This window comes from Acipenser ruthenus, chromosome 10 (assembly GCF_902713425.1).
Source record: "Acipenser ruthenus chromosome 10, fAciRut3.2 maternal haplotype, whole genome shotgun sequence".
NCBI classification, from domain to species: Eukaryota; Metazoa; Chordata; class Actinopteri; order Acipenseriformes; family Acipenseridae; genus Acipenser; species Acipenser ruthenus.
In genome coordinates this window covers 10,980,903-10,996,804 of record NC_081198.1, presented here as the reverse complement: position 1 = coordinate 10,996,804, position 15,902 = coordinate 10,980,903, and the positions used below count along the sequence as shown (strand labels likewise).

At 37.6% G+C, this 15,902-nt stretch overlaps 1 protein-coding gene across 1 annotated transcript in view; it reads left to right on the top strand.

Annotated features, from left to right (window-relative positions):
• Positions 1–15,902, top strand: part of LOC117405564 (cyclic AMP-dependent transcription factor ATF-6 alpha-like) — a 54,272-nt gene that overhangs the window by 35,159 nt on the left and 3,211 nt on the right. Inside the window, exons 13-15 of the mRNA XM_059031719.1 lie at positions 521–588; positions 1,702–1,813; positions 7,197–7,278. Of these exons, the coding sequence (XP_058887702.1) occupies positions 521–588; positions 1,702–1,813; positions 7,197–7,278 (262 nt within the window). The remainder of the gene's footprint in view (positions 1–520; positions 589–1,701; positions 1,814–7,196; positions 7,279–15,902) is intronic.

The following is a 15,902-nucleotide window of genomic DNA, read 5'->3' as shown; positions in this document are numbered from 1 at the left end:
ACAGAGTGGCCGAGGACAGTGTAAATGATCAGGCTGGAGTCTTGATTTACAGTTTTAAACCGGTGTTGGTTTTATTTTTCTTGCACTGTGGTGGCAAAACAACTGCTAATAAAGCAAACAAACTTTAATTATATATATATATATATATATATATAAAATATATATATAAATATATATATATAAATTACGGCAACCCTCTATTTCCAAGTGTAACTCAGCTAAGAATCATATTTGTTTGTTAACAATACATGTTCTGTATATCCCACAGGAACACAGAACAAAAAGTGCAGTGTTTTTACCTTATTTGACTTGAAGGTCAGTCTGTTAGAGAAAATTAAAAATGCATCTATATTGTCCATGTGTAGCGCACAGAAATTCTCCTAAAATGTGTAAACAGCTGTATGTTGTACTCTGAAAAACACACCATAGGCCACTGAATAAGACTACATTGTATTCTGTTACCAATGTAATGAAGCCAATATTTTTTGTTTCTAAGCTTTCTTTGTATTTTTTCCAATAGAAATCTCAGGATAAAAAGGCTGATGTTGCCCAGATTGTGACGGTCCAGTACACTGATACAACTGACAAGTAAGTGTGCAAAAAGCAATTTATTCCAAATGCAAACCCCTGTTAACTGGAAAACCATTCAATTTCACTATTCTGTATTTTGTAATGGAACACACTACCATTTCCTTTAATCTGTCTTTAGCAGTGAATTATTGTTGCAGTTTGTACAGTTGAATGAACAATGCCACTATCAGTCATTATTCCATGCATATTTCGTATTTTGTATAGTATTCAACTGGACAATATTAGCAGTGCAGCTGTCTGGAATCAACCAGCTGGACAGCAGGCTTCAAACAGTAACTCTTGAAGATGCCGAACAGCAAAGCATAAGGGAGAGAAAATAGCTTTGTTGGCTAAAAATGAATTAAGTAATTTCCAAAGTATGGATTTAAAATCTATGCATACATAGCAACCCATAACCTGCTTTGTTTACAGTATTAGATTCTCAGTAAATGTCGAAGATCATGCGTGCTGTATTTTAGTGGATTTAGTTTTTAATCAATTTTTAAATATATATATATTTTAAACCCCCATTACCACCACTAGACCTTACTACATTAAATGGGTTTCCATAACTCTGCAACTGTGGGTGGGCTCTTCATTAGCACTGTCCAAACACCACCCTGCTTTAAATCATTTTTAAAGCCAATCTTTGTGTGCTTTATGTGCTACAATAAAATAAAGTAATCCTTTTCCAGATATAAAAATTGCAGTTGTAGTGGCCACGTGTTGAAGTAAAAAGTGCCACTTCCATCAAAATCGCATCGATACATCAAAGGATAAATTATATTTTAGGGGCAATTTAATGAATTCCCCATTTGCTTGACATACCACACCTGCAGTTTGCATTTATTTTGTGCCTTTCATGGTATGGAGTTGGGGCCTAAAAAATGATTGAAGTGCAGTTATGAACGAGTGAAGTTCTTAAGATTAAATTTATATTGCCGATGATAAAGGCTTAAAATGTCACAACTGTAAAACAGTTTAAGCCATTGTCTAGCTGTCTGGCAATTTTGAAGCATGAGGTGCAGCTGGAACAAACCATGCCAAGCACAAGAACGTTATGATGGTAAATAGCTATATACTTCACAACAGTAGTGCAATAAGATCACCTGTATTTTTTTGTTTATTCAGGAACTCAGGGAGTGAATTACAGGTATATTATACTGCGCACCGCAGTTACCAGGATTTCTTTGATGAGATTCATAGAAGAGGGGACACCTTTTATGTTGTTTCATTTCGGAGGGTGAGTTCCAGTTCGTGTACATGTCTGCTGCATTTTGCTGTTATCTTTTCAAACCATTTCTCCTAACAGGTGGATGGAAGAAGAAGTAGTGAAAATGAAATGCAAGAGCATTTGACATTTTCTGAAAAAAGGGGTTGAGACCCAGGATTAGGCTCCGTGTATGTCAGCACTTTGGTATTTTGTTAATAACGGCTTCAGCAGACTTAGTGTTCAGCAGCTCCTAGCAACACAAATATAGTCAGAATGAGGCAGCGAATAGGTTGACTACTTTTAAAGTTTTCATAGCAACATCATCATAATAGCAGCATAGGAAAACCTACAGCTGTTTCTGAGTCACACTCCCTTAGTTGTTGCCCTGTACTGTCCTACAGCCCCTTCAAGATTCTGGCCTTTCAACACAGAGCAGAAAGATCCTTCTTTGTTATCATTTTTGAACAAAAACAGCAGCTATTCTTTAAAATTAGCTGTGATTGCTGCATGCATTTCAGCTTCTATGTCTAAATTTGTTTTTTTTAATACTTTTAAATCTTTTTTTGTTTTGCTTTCAGCTTGTGTTTCTTCTGGCTTTAAATAAACACTCGATAAATTATAAATTCCCTTTGAATGTTATTTTTTATATGCAGCTCAATATCTATTCCATGAAAGAAGAACTAAGTGAAGAATATAAAGTTTATTGGGGATAAAAGGATTTCCTGTTCGAAGTTAAGAGTTTCTGCAGAGTGTTATCTGTCTTAGAACTTTTATATTTTATTTGGCAAGCTTTATAACATACAGTTCCATAAACTAACAGGAACAACAAAGTGCCGTTTCATTTGCTGTCATTACAATACAGATTCAGTTAGAAACTGTGATCTTCCATTGTTCAGTTCAAAGGCAATCCTTTACACTATGCTTTCTCTGAAACTGACAGAAACAGTCCTGCTCCACGATGAGGTGTGGTCAAGATCTTGAAATCCAGAGTTTGTTGAGACTAGCAGCAACTTGTTCTTTGTTTATTCAATACAGCTCAACAGACAGCCACTCACATGTGCATCAATGTGGCTGTTGACACAGTGTCCACCGGAATAAGTGCAACAATACTCTTTATGGCCCAGAAGTCCACTTTTCTATATCACCCTAAAGAGGGGTGCTGACATAAGACCACACCATGCCCGTGACTTATTCATGACCATGTGGCTGCTTGCCATTGGCTTTGTTTCTTTGGTGTGATATCTGTAAGAATGTCTCCTGAAGTGTGTGATGAGTAAAAAAAAAAGTCAAAATAAATCTTTGTTAAGAGAAATCAATTAACCCATGCCCGTTAACTGTTCCTTTGACTACAAAGTTCTTTATTTAATAGTTATGGTACCCATTCTTTGGATTGATCGCTAGATAAACAGTTAAATATATTAGCCTGTGCAGTTTTATTTTTCAGCCATATCCTTTTCTAGGTAGTTGTTGAAGAATGTTTTGATATAAACCTTGTTTGGTCTGTGGATGATGCTATTTTGATCTCATTTGATGTGGTGAAGTTGTAAAAAAAAACAAAAAAAAACTTTATTTACGGTTTTATGTTACTGGGTTTAGGTAAATTTATTTGGTCTGCACATCTGTTTAACAGTCTGTCATTATGAATACATAACACCATTTCACCTGTCCATCTGCTTGAATAAATGCATACACCGAGGTTAAAGTTTTGGCCAGTTATGTTGGGGTAGCAGTAATTTTGTTGAACAAATGCACGTGAACGGGTCATATTTCCCTGATAAAGATCCAGATTCTTGCTTTACAATAAAGCTAGTATTGAACCTGGAACATCTCTAACTTTAAACAAATACTCTATGTTTGCCTTGTATTGTCTGTCAGGGTTAGATTCCTTCATTATACTTCACTGGTCTGTGAATCAATTTTTTTATTCCCTAACTGAACTTACATGTGGTCCAAGAACCAAAAATGACTTCACCTACGATTTCTGAAAACATTTTTATCCCTCTAGTGGCTATTTGTCTTTAATATCTTACTGTAGTTTATATAGTTGACTTCATTTGAACATTTTAAAAATAGTTTTTGGAAGAAGGCTGACTAGCTGTTGTAACCGTGATCCCTTCCTATTTATCTGTGTTTTTTTTTTGTAGACACATGACCCAGTCAATTACAGCATGCCTGCTTACTTTGGATTTATTAACAGATTTAACATTGAAATGTGCCATTTTTCTTCTGGTATGTTCCTTATAGCAACAGAATGGAACTTAATGAAACTCATCCATCAGAGGCTTGATTGATTGATTTGGATGGAATGTCTACACCTATATCTGTGGATTAACATCTTAATACAGCATGCTTTTGTCCCAGATTGCAAAAAAATATTTTCATTTTGTTTTTCACAGCTATTTTACACAACTGTTTTTTGTACTTGGAATTAAACCAGTTGCTAAAGTTTGTGTCCCGGTAGCTGAATGTATTTAAATACTGTAGTTACTGTACTGTATATGCCTCTTTAATGTTAAACTTTTTTTTTTTTTTTTTTTTTAAATTTGGAATCGCCAATTATTTTTTCTTATTTTCTCCCCAATTTGGTAAGCCCAATTATTGTTTATTTCAACATGGCTCACCGCTGCCACTCCCACGCTGACTTGGGAGGGACAAAGACAGACACATGTGTTCTCCGAAACATGTGCCGTCAGCCGACCTCTTCTTTTTTCAATTTGCGGGCCTGCCATGCAACCAACTCAGAGCTACAGTGTTGGAGGACCACACAGCTTTGGGCAACTTACAGGCAGGCCCGCAGGCATCCAGCCAGTCTACAGGGGTCACTGGTGCACGGTGAGCCAAGGACACCCTGGCCGACCTAAGCCCTGCCCTGTGCAAGAGATGTGTTATATGAACAGCTTTATCTGGTTTTACCTAGTATTTCATATGTTGACACAAAGGTGAAAAATGCGTTTGAATAATCACATGGCTTCTTTGGTCCCTGGCTCAAGCAAGTAAAATAATGTTTTTTCCGCACCAAGGGAGATGAGAAGTTACTCAAACATTAAAAGTTAGTAAATACTGTAAATATTTTACTAGATTCCATTAAAGAAAGTGTGTAGTGTTATTGCTATTGATAGAGTCAAAGGAAGACAGCAAGGATAACTGGAGCAGCACTAACACTAACTGTTATATAGCTAAGCAGCCTGAATCCATTAAAACACAGCTGAGATGGTTCTGTCGAAGAGGTCATGCTGGAGAGGACTGGCAGACACATGTTCATCTCGGGCATTTGCTAAAGTCAGCTAGCTTGGAACATATATTCTGTTGAAGGTTTGAATTGGATCCAGTGGTATTTCTGCACAAGCTGTATTCTGAATTTGAGCTTTGACATTATTGGTATAATGTTGAAAGCACTTTTCTTTTTATTCCTTTATTGTTCAGCACAATCTAGGTGTTTTCATGAACAACAAAAATTGAAACGGATCTTAGTCCTTGCATGGTGTGATTGAGAAGAATGCAGGAGTGCAGGGTGATTGATTTATTTATTTATATATATATATATATATATATATATATATATATATATATATATAGCTGGAACACCAAACCAGCATTTGCTCTATAAAAACAGATGGCACTGCAGCTCCACCCTTAGTGAGATATATAGAAATGCATCTGTCCAGCTAGTGGATTTTTATAGAAGCCAAATAAGAGAAATAGTTATCCATCTGTCCAGAAGAGCTGACTTGGTCAGACACAGTTACGATCTGTCATACTATTACAACAGCAACATGATAAACAAGGATAAAACGCAGTAACTTGGCTTCGACCCAAGCATAAAGATCTATAGTTTAGTAGCACAGGAAGATTATTATTTTCTTTTTTAAATGTTTTTTTTTCCAGACAGATCAGATCAGTTTGTGGTTAAAAATGAAAAGGTTGTTACGTGGAATGAATTCTCTTTGGTTCATTTCTAAAAAGCAATCCTACTGGTATTCTGTTCTCATGTTAGAAGACTGCATGACAACACCTGTAGAAATGCCTGGCATCATAAATTCACATTTGTTCAAATTCATCCTAAATTCACATTGTTAAATTCACTGTCTCTGGTCACATACACAAAAAGAAAATATGAACTTGCCAAAAACCCTTTTTACCAGTGCTCCTGTTTGAAAGATATTGAACCAAAAGGACTGCCATTGCTTTGTCTAGGTGGAGTCCCATTTTCATGTAGCATACCCTAGAATTCATCATGGGACACTGCAATGCTAATAGTAAATCTACTTTATCTGGATGTATACCACTATATTTAAGTGCTTTTCCTAATAGTTGTTCTGGCTGGGCGCCTGCGAGCTTGCCTGTAAGTCTCCCAGAGCTGTGTTGTCCTCCAATGCTGTAGCTCTGGGTTGGCTGCATGGCGGTCCTGCAGAGTGAAAAGAAGCGGTCGGAGGACAGCGTGTGTTCGTCTTCGCTGCTTCCGAGTCAGCGCGGGGGTGGTAGCGGTGAGCTGAGCCTAAATATAATTGGCCATTTCAGATTGGTAGAAAAACAGGGTAAAATCAATTGGTGACTGCTAAAAATAAAAAAATATATATTATTCTACATAAATCCAGCTGTGTAAAACGGTGTCCTTAGGATCAACTAGTATGTATCTGTTTGTGTTTCTCTCTGTATACTTATTTTTATTCAAGTTTATTTTTGTGTGTATGTCAGGATTATTTGATACAATGACTTGAACTGGAAATGCTGTCAATAAAGAATGAAATGCCAGCTTTTTTACAGGAACGTAATGCTTCTATAGATATAAAGACCTACAGTATATGTCTACTTGTTTTATCCACAAAAAAAAAAAAAGATTGTAACAAATATCCTTGTAGAAACGACATCCTCTAGAAACACATCATATAGAGATACTTTGTTGGTTACAAATGTATGTGTGTGTGTGTGGCTTTTTATATCCCTTCATTTTGACTTGACAAATGTAACAAATAAAAAAAACAGAAAGATAGACAAGCCTTCCCACAGTAACCCTGAACGATTTCCTAATGATTCAGACAGAGACGATGATGTCAGCACTCCGATTCTCTGTTTAATTTGGCACTTAACCCCTGTCTCGAGACGGAGGGAAAGGCAAAGTTAAAGTAATGAAAAGATGCTGTAATTACTCGGTTTATTTGTATTAAGTGCAAGACGCCCCACATCATCTGAACTTGTTTATTGCACAATAATATGTAACAAAGAAAAGAGTTCCTGTGTTTAAGCAACGTCTATTCAAAGCCCTTTATCATATGTTTCTAGCTAGACATTTAAATGTAGTTATATTTTTGGTTTTCAACTGTAAAGGATGCATAGATATGTTTATAGGGCTTGGAAACGGCTGCACCATTACATATCGGCATTTGTTTATAATTGTTGAATGTCTCTTTCTTAGGATCATCTCCTTTTGCCTGCTACAAGCCATAACAAGGGAAGAAGACCGAAGATGTCCCTAGTTCTGCCAGCTAATGTGAATGGCAAGTATTTACAACTTTCGCAGTTATGTTCCAGAATAAGGGAAGTGTTATATTCCATCATAAAGTCAATGTCAAGGGAGTTTATTTCTTCTCATTCTTGTGAATTGTGAAAATAAATGTGGCTGTAGTCATGCTAATGAATTTCTATCTTGAGTCCAGTGAAAATGTCTCTCTTGGCTTTGGTCTAGGTCCCACAACCTGATTCAGCTGAGGCATTTCCCCAGGGTTTATCCAAGGAGAACATGCTTAGTGTACAGGGATTACCAGTAACAAAGAAATTTTAAAAAAACATCTGAAATGTGTTTGATTTTAAAGAATAACAAATACAAGAATTCCAGTTGAGAAATTAATGAATGAGCTGCAGATTGCAATTCAAGTGGTTTAGTCTGAAGTTATATTACATGTACTGTTCTTATTTAAAATGCATTTATTTCATTTGCATTTGGTTTCCATTTGTTATATTTATAAACTGTAGAAGTGAAATTAGTCTTGAGAGAGGCTGAAACTGCACCCTGTCCGGATATCTTGTCTCTAACTGGTCCGTAGAATAGGCCTGACACCACATTCAAAGCACCATTGCACAGAATGCAGGCTGAAGTCAGAGCCGAAGAAACTGAAAACATTAAACCAAGGTTTGTCCCCCACGGGGAAAATGTGCAGGGAGCTAGACTAGACAACACAACGAGTTGGGTTCCAATCCTAGTCCCCACAGGCAGCAGAGGATGCAAAGAGTTATGAAAGAGTAGCTATTATGTGTTATAGCGGGTACTTTCCCAGGCCATAGGGCTAAATATTTATATTTATATTTGTTATTTTTGGAAATCATGTTTGAGTTTCGCTGGTTTTGCATTTTTGTAATTATAGTTTTACATCCAAATCCCAATGACTAGCTCCACTCGTTACAATTGAAAAACAACCCAATACTTTATTATAGACCATTTAAAACAAAAGCTAGCCTTATGTTTGGTAACCTTATACTACTGTACATTGCTTTAGTTACAGTGTAACTTGTCGAAATACATGAATTGAATTGATGCATATATTTCTTTTAGTAAACAGAAAAATGTCACTGCCACAAAATTGTGCCCTTTGGATTTGTAACATGTAGTATCAATTATTTTCAGAGACAAGGTAATATTTAATAAATGGGAACCCCTCCAATGCCAACCACTTAACTCTCAACACTGTTATGCATCAACATGTAGACTTGGAGTGCCATTTGTACTGCTGAGTTTGGGAACGGAAAGAACAGGTTTTGGCAGATTACAACCAAACTTTATTTTTAAATGATCAAAACAGTTTTAAATGCATTTACAAAGGAATTAATTTGAACTGCCCTTTTGTGAGAGTAAAGCCCAATGTACTCCACCTATGCTAACATGAACACTGAATACCATCTTGTTAAATAAACTCAATACAAAGTGCATTGGCTTACCAGTTCAGAAAAATCTAAACACCCAGAAAAGAGTTCCTGCAGCTGAACTGTACAGTAACTGACAAGCAAAAAGTAAGACAGCTCAGGAACCATAAAGAGCTGTTAAGACTGTTATAAAAAATAAGTCTGCTTTGTTTGGTTCCCCAGGAATGCATAGCTTATAAGTGATGTTTAAGTAAACACTTGTGAAAATGGGTCAGACTAGGTCATTTAAACCCGGAGATGTTTACCGGTGTACACACGATTACAGCTTTTTGTATCTGATAGTCTGCTGTTCTTCAGGACACTGCAATTTGGCTTGTTTTCTGCAATAACGTGGTTAATTTAGTATATAATTCTGAAAAATAGGATTATATTAATAAAATGTACTTAATTTGAAAAGAGATTGCCGTTTATTTGCCCAGTGGCTCACCAACAGCAAGGCTTTCCTACATATTCTTGTTAGAAAAACAAAAAAATTTAGTTTCAGTTTGTATTGAGAAAACCTAGGGTTTAGCTTTTTCGTTGATCTTTTACAATGATCTAGCTTTAAGTAGCTGCATTCTTTCCCCAAAAAACAATGACCATGTGTCAAAAAGGCAAATGCCTCAGTCAATAGTAAAGCCCTACTGTGATTTAAAAATAGGAAATGTCTTTAAACACATTTAACTAAAAAGGCTGCACATCATTTTTCTCCACCTCCATCAGCCTGTATGTCTTGGCAGATCATGTTGATTTTGGTCTCAACGAGTTCGATGGCTTGTGAATTTTGTTTAACACCAGGAGGGTGTATAAAAAATGATTACAGCTGTTGGCATATGAACATGTTATTACCTACATTTTTGCTGGAAATAGGGCCTTAGACCTAATGATTTGCTGTCGGTCCTCAACGATGCACAGCTCCGCTTTGCTGACTTAGCAGCAAAGCATTGCTAATTCATAAAAAAAAAAGTTCAATGAAACGTTTAAGTCTCCAATATGTTTTCTACAGTTTTTAGTATCATAACAGTGGTGATTTTTCTTGAGTAAATGTATGTATGTATTTGTTTATTTATTTATTTATTTATTTATTTTGGTATTTCCAAAGACCATAAACTGCTATGATATGCTGAATTGTTATATTCAGTATTAAATATTTAACATCAACTTTAATTTCCCCTTGAAAAGGGGGCATTGTGAAATTATGTATTTTGTGCTCTTCTATGGATGAGCAGCCCTGTTGTAGATGATAAATGGTAATGAGAAAGAATCACAGGACTGCTTGTTGGAAGGAGAAGGATGGCTTGAATTTAATATCCAGATCTGAAATACACAAAGCACCAATGAGATAAGATGTGTGTTAAAAAAGCAACAGCAGCCTAATCCCTTTGACACATCTTGACTGAATCAGTGTTTTCAGGAAGAACGAGCTAGAATTCCACCCAGGCTAATCTGATGAACCAAAGTGGAGAAACAGTGGCTCTGTAGCTCTCCACTTACTTGAGGAGGAAATAGCTCCACATGTGTGTGCATTGAGACTGTTACTTCCATTTTCATGTGTATACATGGCAACTGAAGATTAAAACAAAATGCGTGTGTGTATATAATAGAAAATCACAAATGTTTAGGCAATGTGTCCAGTATTTAAATTACTGAGGAAACATCTAGTGAGCTATTGTATAAACGGACATCGCCCCAATACTACTGTATGACTGCACAAAGAAATGTTTTGTACATCGCTCGAAAGATTCATATTCTCTCAAAACCCTACCTAGGTTGTCTTTGTGCAGCAACAGTTAAGCTGTAAGGGTCTTGAATTAATTAACATTTAGTCTTATTTAAATTAGGCTTCATCTGGAATGATTTGATACAGTTGATGTGAAAGAGGACCAAGCAATACTGTAATGAAGAGTTTTCCACTGTAATGCACATCTGTTTTTATTGTCCTTTTGGCACTTTAATGTATGTGTTGTTTTAAAACAGTTATTATCATAGTACAGTCTGGATGTTGCTTAAGGCATGTCGGGTGGACTGGAAATTATACTGAAACATTATAGCGTTTGTTTGATTAGGAGTCATTCCCATGATTCAGAAACAGCCAATCGCACAGCTGATATGGTATAGTTACTGTGGAAACTGGCAATAATATCTTCACATATTGCAGCTAAAACAATGTTTTGGGTGTATCTTCTGACCCCCAACCTTTCCCACTCTCATTGGACTTCTCTTGGGAGTTTGCTTCCGCCAGAAAAGAAATCTAAAGCAAAGGAACAGCAGTGATCTGTGGCATGCAATCGTTTCTACTTACTGTACAGTCTAATGGCAGGGCTTTTAAATTGTGATTGGTCCCATTTTAATATGTTCAAAGGAATTGCGAGTAGTTATGGCTGGAGTACAGGTGCAATTGTCTGGTACAGTTCAAAGATTTCTGTCGACTGGTAAAGTCCATAAAGTGGACAGGATATCTGCACTTCCAGGAACCTCTAGTGCTGTGCTGAGGTATTGGTTGAGTACTGACCAGGCCAGACTGCTTAGCATTGAACTTGGTACCACTGTTGATAACCAACTGTTAAGTTTGTGTTGCTTACTTGAACAAATCTGAGAAATTATGGCATGAACAATACAGGCGTACATTTACTATACTAAAAATAAAAAATAAATGCCTCTCTTGTGTTAAGACTTAAAACCATTTCTTGGTTATAGTATGGTAATGTCCAGGGGAACATATACATTGTTTGTAGGAAAATTTGGTTTTCATGTTAATTTGTACATGCACTATTTATCCTTTTATTTGATTGTGTTGGAAAAAGATCACCTGAATCATGGTGGTGTTTTATTAATAAGGCCCTTTAAGTAATTCCCACAGTCTCTGAATGAGTGTTGGAATAACTTGCTGCACTCCTGTCTCTTGTGTTCCTGGCTATGGATGTACAATTTATACTTCATTAGGTGGACCTGTTCTTTCTTTTTCAATTAGAACTGTGAGGTAATTTTAGTGTTTTTTTTTTTTTAATAATTTGGAATCGCCAATTATTTTTTCTCGTTTTCTTCCCAATTTGGAAAGCCCCATTCTTTTTCTTATTTCAACCCGGCTTGCCGCTGCCACCCCCGCGCTGACTTCCTCCGAAGCGTGTGCCGTCAGCCGTCCTCTTCTATTCACTCTGCAGGCCCGCCCTGCAGCCACCTTCGAGCTATAGCACCGGAGGAACACGCAGCTCTGGGCAGCTTACAAGTAGGCCCGCAGGTGCCTGGCCAGTCTACAGGGGTTGCTGGTGCGCGTTGAGCCGCGGACACCCTGGCCAACCTAAGCCCTCCCCACCCGGGCGGCACTCAGCTAATTGTGCGCTGCCCCCTGGGAACTCCCGTCCATGGTCGGCAGTGGAATTGCCTGGACTCGAACCGGTGACCTCCAGGCTATAGGGCGCACGCGGAGTGTCTTTACCGGATGCGCCACTCAGGAGCCCCAATTTAGTTTCTGTGCATGCAACAATTTTCCTGACATTGAGTGCTGCCATTTGTAGAGCGATCACAATGATCTGAGATTGCTGTATTTATTACTAGCCAATAAGAATCTAGGCGGATATTGTCTGAAATGCTGTTTCTGTTTTTGATTATGTCGGTTTGAGAGAGTCGGAATGTGCCATTCTGTGCTTTTGTAATACTGTGTTATCTTTGACCCAGCAAGGCAGGACTCGGCAGCCTGTGCTGAACAGCGATTGTTTAATTGTCTACATGCAGAGCAGAGATAGCAGTGACAGGTGGTTAAAGACAATGACTGCAGGTCTTTCCACTATTGTTTTAGTTCACATTTCAACCATGTCTGGTCCTATCTGCACAACAACATTCTGTTTTCTATTTCCATATTATTATTATTATTATTATTATTATTATTATTATTATTATTTATTTCTTAGCAGACGCCCTTATCCAGGGTGACTTACAATCGTAAGCAAATACATTTCAAGTGTTACAATAGAAGTAATACAATAAGAGCAAGAAATACAATAACTTTTGTTCAAGCAAAGTATAAGTGTGACAAACCACAGTTCAATAATACAGCAGATAATAGTGATAGTTACATCAGGGTATGATTAAATAGTGATAGTTACATCAGGATATGATTAAATACAAAGTACTACAGGTTAAACACTTGACAGATTACAGTATTCTGAAGTACAGGATTAAATGCAGTAAAATAGGGGCAGATAAGAGCAAAATAAAGCACATTTACATGAAGGGTGATGGTGTCCCAGGATACAAACAGAGGAGTTCTACAGGTGCTCTTTGAAGAGGTGAGTCTTAAGGAGGCGCCGGAATGTGGTCAGGGACTGGGCAGTCCTGACATCTGTAGGAAGGTCATTCCACCACTGCGGAGCAAGGGTGGAGAAGGAGCGGGCTCTGGAGGCAGGGGAGCGTAGCGGAGGTAGAGCTAGTCTTCTAGTGCAGGCGGAGCGGAGAGGTCGATTGGGGGTGTAGGGAGAGATGAGGGTCTGGAGGTAGCTGGGTGCAGTCTGGTCAAGGCATCTGTAGGCTAGTACAAGAGTCTTGAACTGGATGCGAGCGTTGATCGGGAGCCAGTGGAGCGAGCGGAGTAGTGGAGTAGCGTGGGCGAAGCGAGGCAGAGAGAACACCAGGCGGGCAGCAGAGTTCTGGATGAGCTGGAGCGGACGGGTGGCGGACGCAGGGAGGCCAGCCAGGAGGGAGTTGCAGTAGTCTAGGCGGGAGAGTACCAGGGCCTGGACCAGGAGCTGGGTAGCATAGTTGGTGAGGAAGGGTTGGATTCTTCGGATGTTGCTCAGGAAGAATCGGCAAGTGCGTGTCAGAGTGGAGATGTGCTGGGAATAAGAGAGGCAGGGGTCCAGGGTGACTCCAAGGTTCTTAGCTGAGGAAGAGGGAGAGAGTGTGGTAGATTCCAGAGGAACAGAGATAGAGAGATCAGAGGAGGAGGGAAAGAAAAGGAGGTCAGATTTAGAGAGGTTGAGTTTGAGGTGATGCGAGTGCATCCAGGAGGAAATAGCAGACAGACAGGTAGAGATACGGGAGGAGATGGTGGAGTCAGAGGTGGGGAAGGAGAGGAAAATCTGAGCATCATCAGCATAGAAATGGTATGAGAAACCATAGGATGCGATGAGGGGGCCCAGGGAGCGGGTGTAGAGAGAGAACAGGAGAGGACCCAAGACTGACCCTTGGGGGACTCCAGTTAAGAGAGGGTGAGGTGTGGAGGTTGCTCCACGCCAGGTTACCTGGTAAGTGCGGTTGGAGAGTTAGGAGGAGAACCAGGCCAGAGCAGTGCCAGAGATCCCCAGGTCAGCAAGAGATGATAGTAGAATAGAGTGATCAACAGTGTCAAAGGCAGCAGAGATTTGGAATTGCATTGATATTCCAAAATAATAACAACAACAAAAACAAGAAGTCTTCATGTATATTGTGTATTTATTCATGTTTCTTTTTCTATTTCTAGCATTGATGGGTTTGTCTTCAGTGTCTGTTTATCCCTTGTGTAATCATACATGGAGCATACTGCATTCTTGTGCTAGCAGAGGTTAATATGCACAGTAGGGGAAAGAAGACAAATTCCGGTTAAGGCTGTATTTGTTTCATGGTTATTGCGGATTTCACAATTTCCGTGAAATTTACAGATTGCTGTGTAATATGTAGTTCCATGTGAAAATTCCCATTTCTGAAAGAATAGTGTAAATAAACATATTTATCACTTAAAATAAATACAGCAAATGCTTCATTTATTGACACATTTACATGTATTCATGTTTTAATTTTGTTTGATAATTTACTGATGGTGAAAATAAAATGCCTTTTAAAAGGTGGACATAGAAAATGAAATATTCTACAATTTAGCATTTACTGTTTATCAGGTAAGTATTTCGTTATTTATGAACATTTGTTGCATAAGAACTAGAGAAAATGATACATTTTGAATGGGACAACGCTTTTTTTCTGCTTTTAATAAATATTATGTTTAATCGTGAAGTACCTATTTTTAGAATGTGAAATAAGCCATTTTTTTACAGTGAAAAAAATACAGCCCTAATTATGGTTAATTCATATAGAGTGTACTATGTAGGCTAAAGAGTAATCAGTCTGGTCTAAGTTATCCTGGCTCCCTGAGTCACACAAACAGAGGCTGTTTGAATACGTGTTTCAGTTGTGTCTACTGGGAACACTGTTTTGAACGGTGTGTGCTGATCAAGTGTTTAACTGTTCATCTGGTGTTTTTTACTGAAGGGCTGGCAGCTATGCGACATTAGCAACAATTTTATAAACATTATAGTCATTACTATAAACAAAGGAGTTCTTTATTGCAAGCTATTTTCTTTGTTTGCATGTTTTATTTGATAATATCATAGTCCCCATTTTACTATAAAAAGTGCTATTTCAACCCATGCTTTTGTTTTATTTGGTATTTGGGACACTGAGCTTCAATAAAAAGATGGTGGCATCTGATAATTATTACCATGCCAACACAGCCAGTTCTAATAATATATGATTTAAACAATGATTTTTTTTTAATGCCTATTCTAACTGTACCCTGTTTTAGCATGAATATAAATTTATTTACTGTTAATCCCACCCTGATAAATATTAAATTAGTTTAAAGCCTGCATACCTGCATATTGGTGATATTTTCTGATAATTGACATGCATATGGTTGGCGTTAAAAGAACCAGGCTCGGTTGCAGTAATGTAACTTCTTCCACATGCTTGAGTGACACCCTGGACATAAATATCATGTTAGGTCTGTTAATTCAGTTTGGATCTGTTTGTCCTGTCATGCAGAGGTCTAGCATCTGACCATCTTACAGTAAAACATATTTATGACATGTCCCATTTATATACAGACATTCTTGTACAGTTTGCATGATTATATATATAATATTTTTTTTTTTTACTGGTTATGCACTTTGAAAAAATGATTGAACCTAATGGCAATATTATTTAAAAAAAAAAAAAAAAAAAATTCACAACTCCTTTGCTCCAGGACTGTGTTAAACTACAGTATATTTTAGATTTATTTTAGATGCCCCCAAATAAACTTTATTCACACTGTAGGAATTACAAAAGAGCAGTGGAAATATCCACCACCATATTTTCGATGATTTAAGAAGTAGTTATTTTTTTATCCCTCTTCTGAACCAAATGTTTATATAGCTCTAGGCACAAAATAGTCAAGTTTAGTTTTAATGGATTTTGCACGTGTTTTGAAAAATATTAC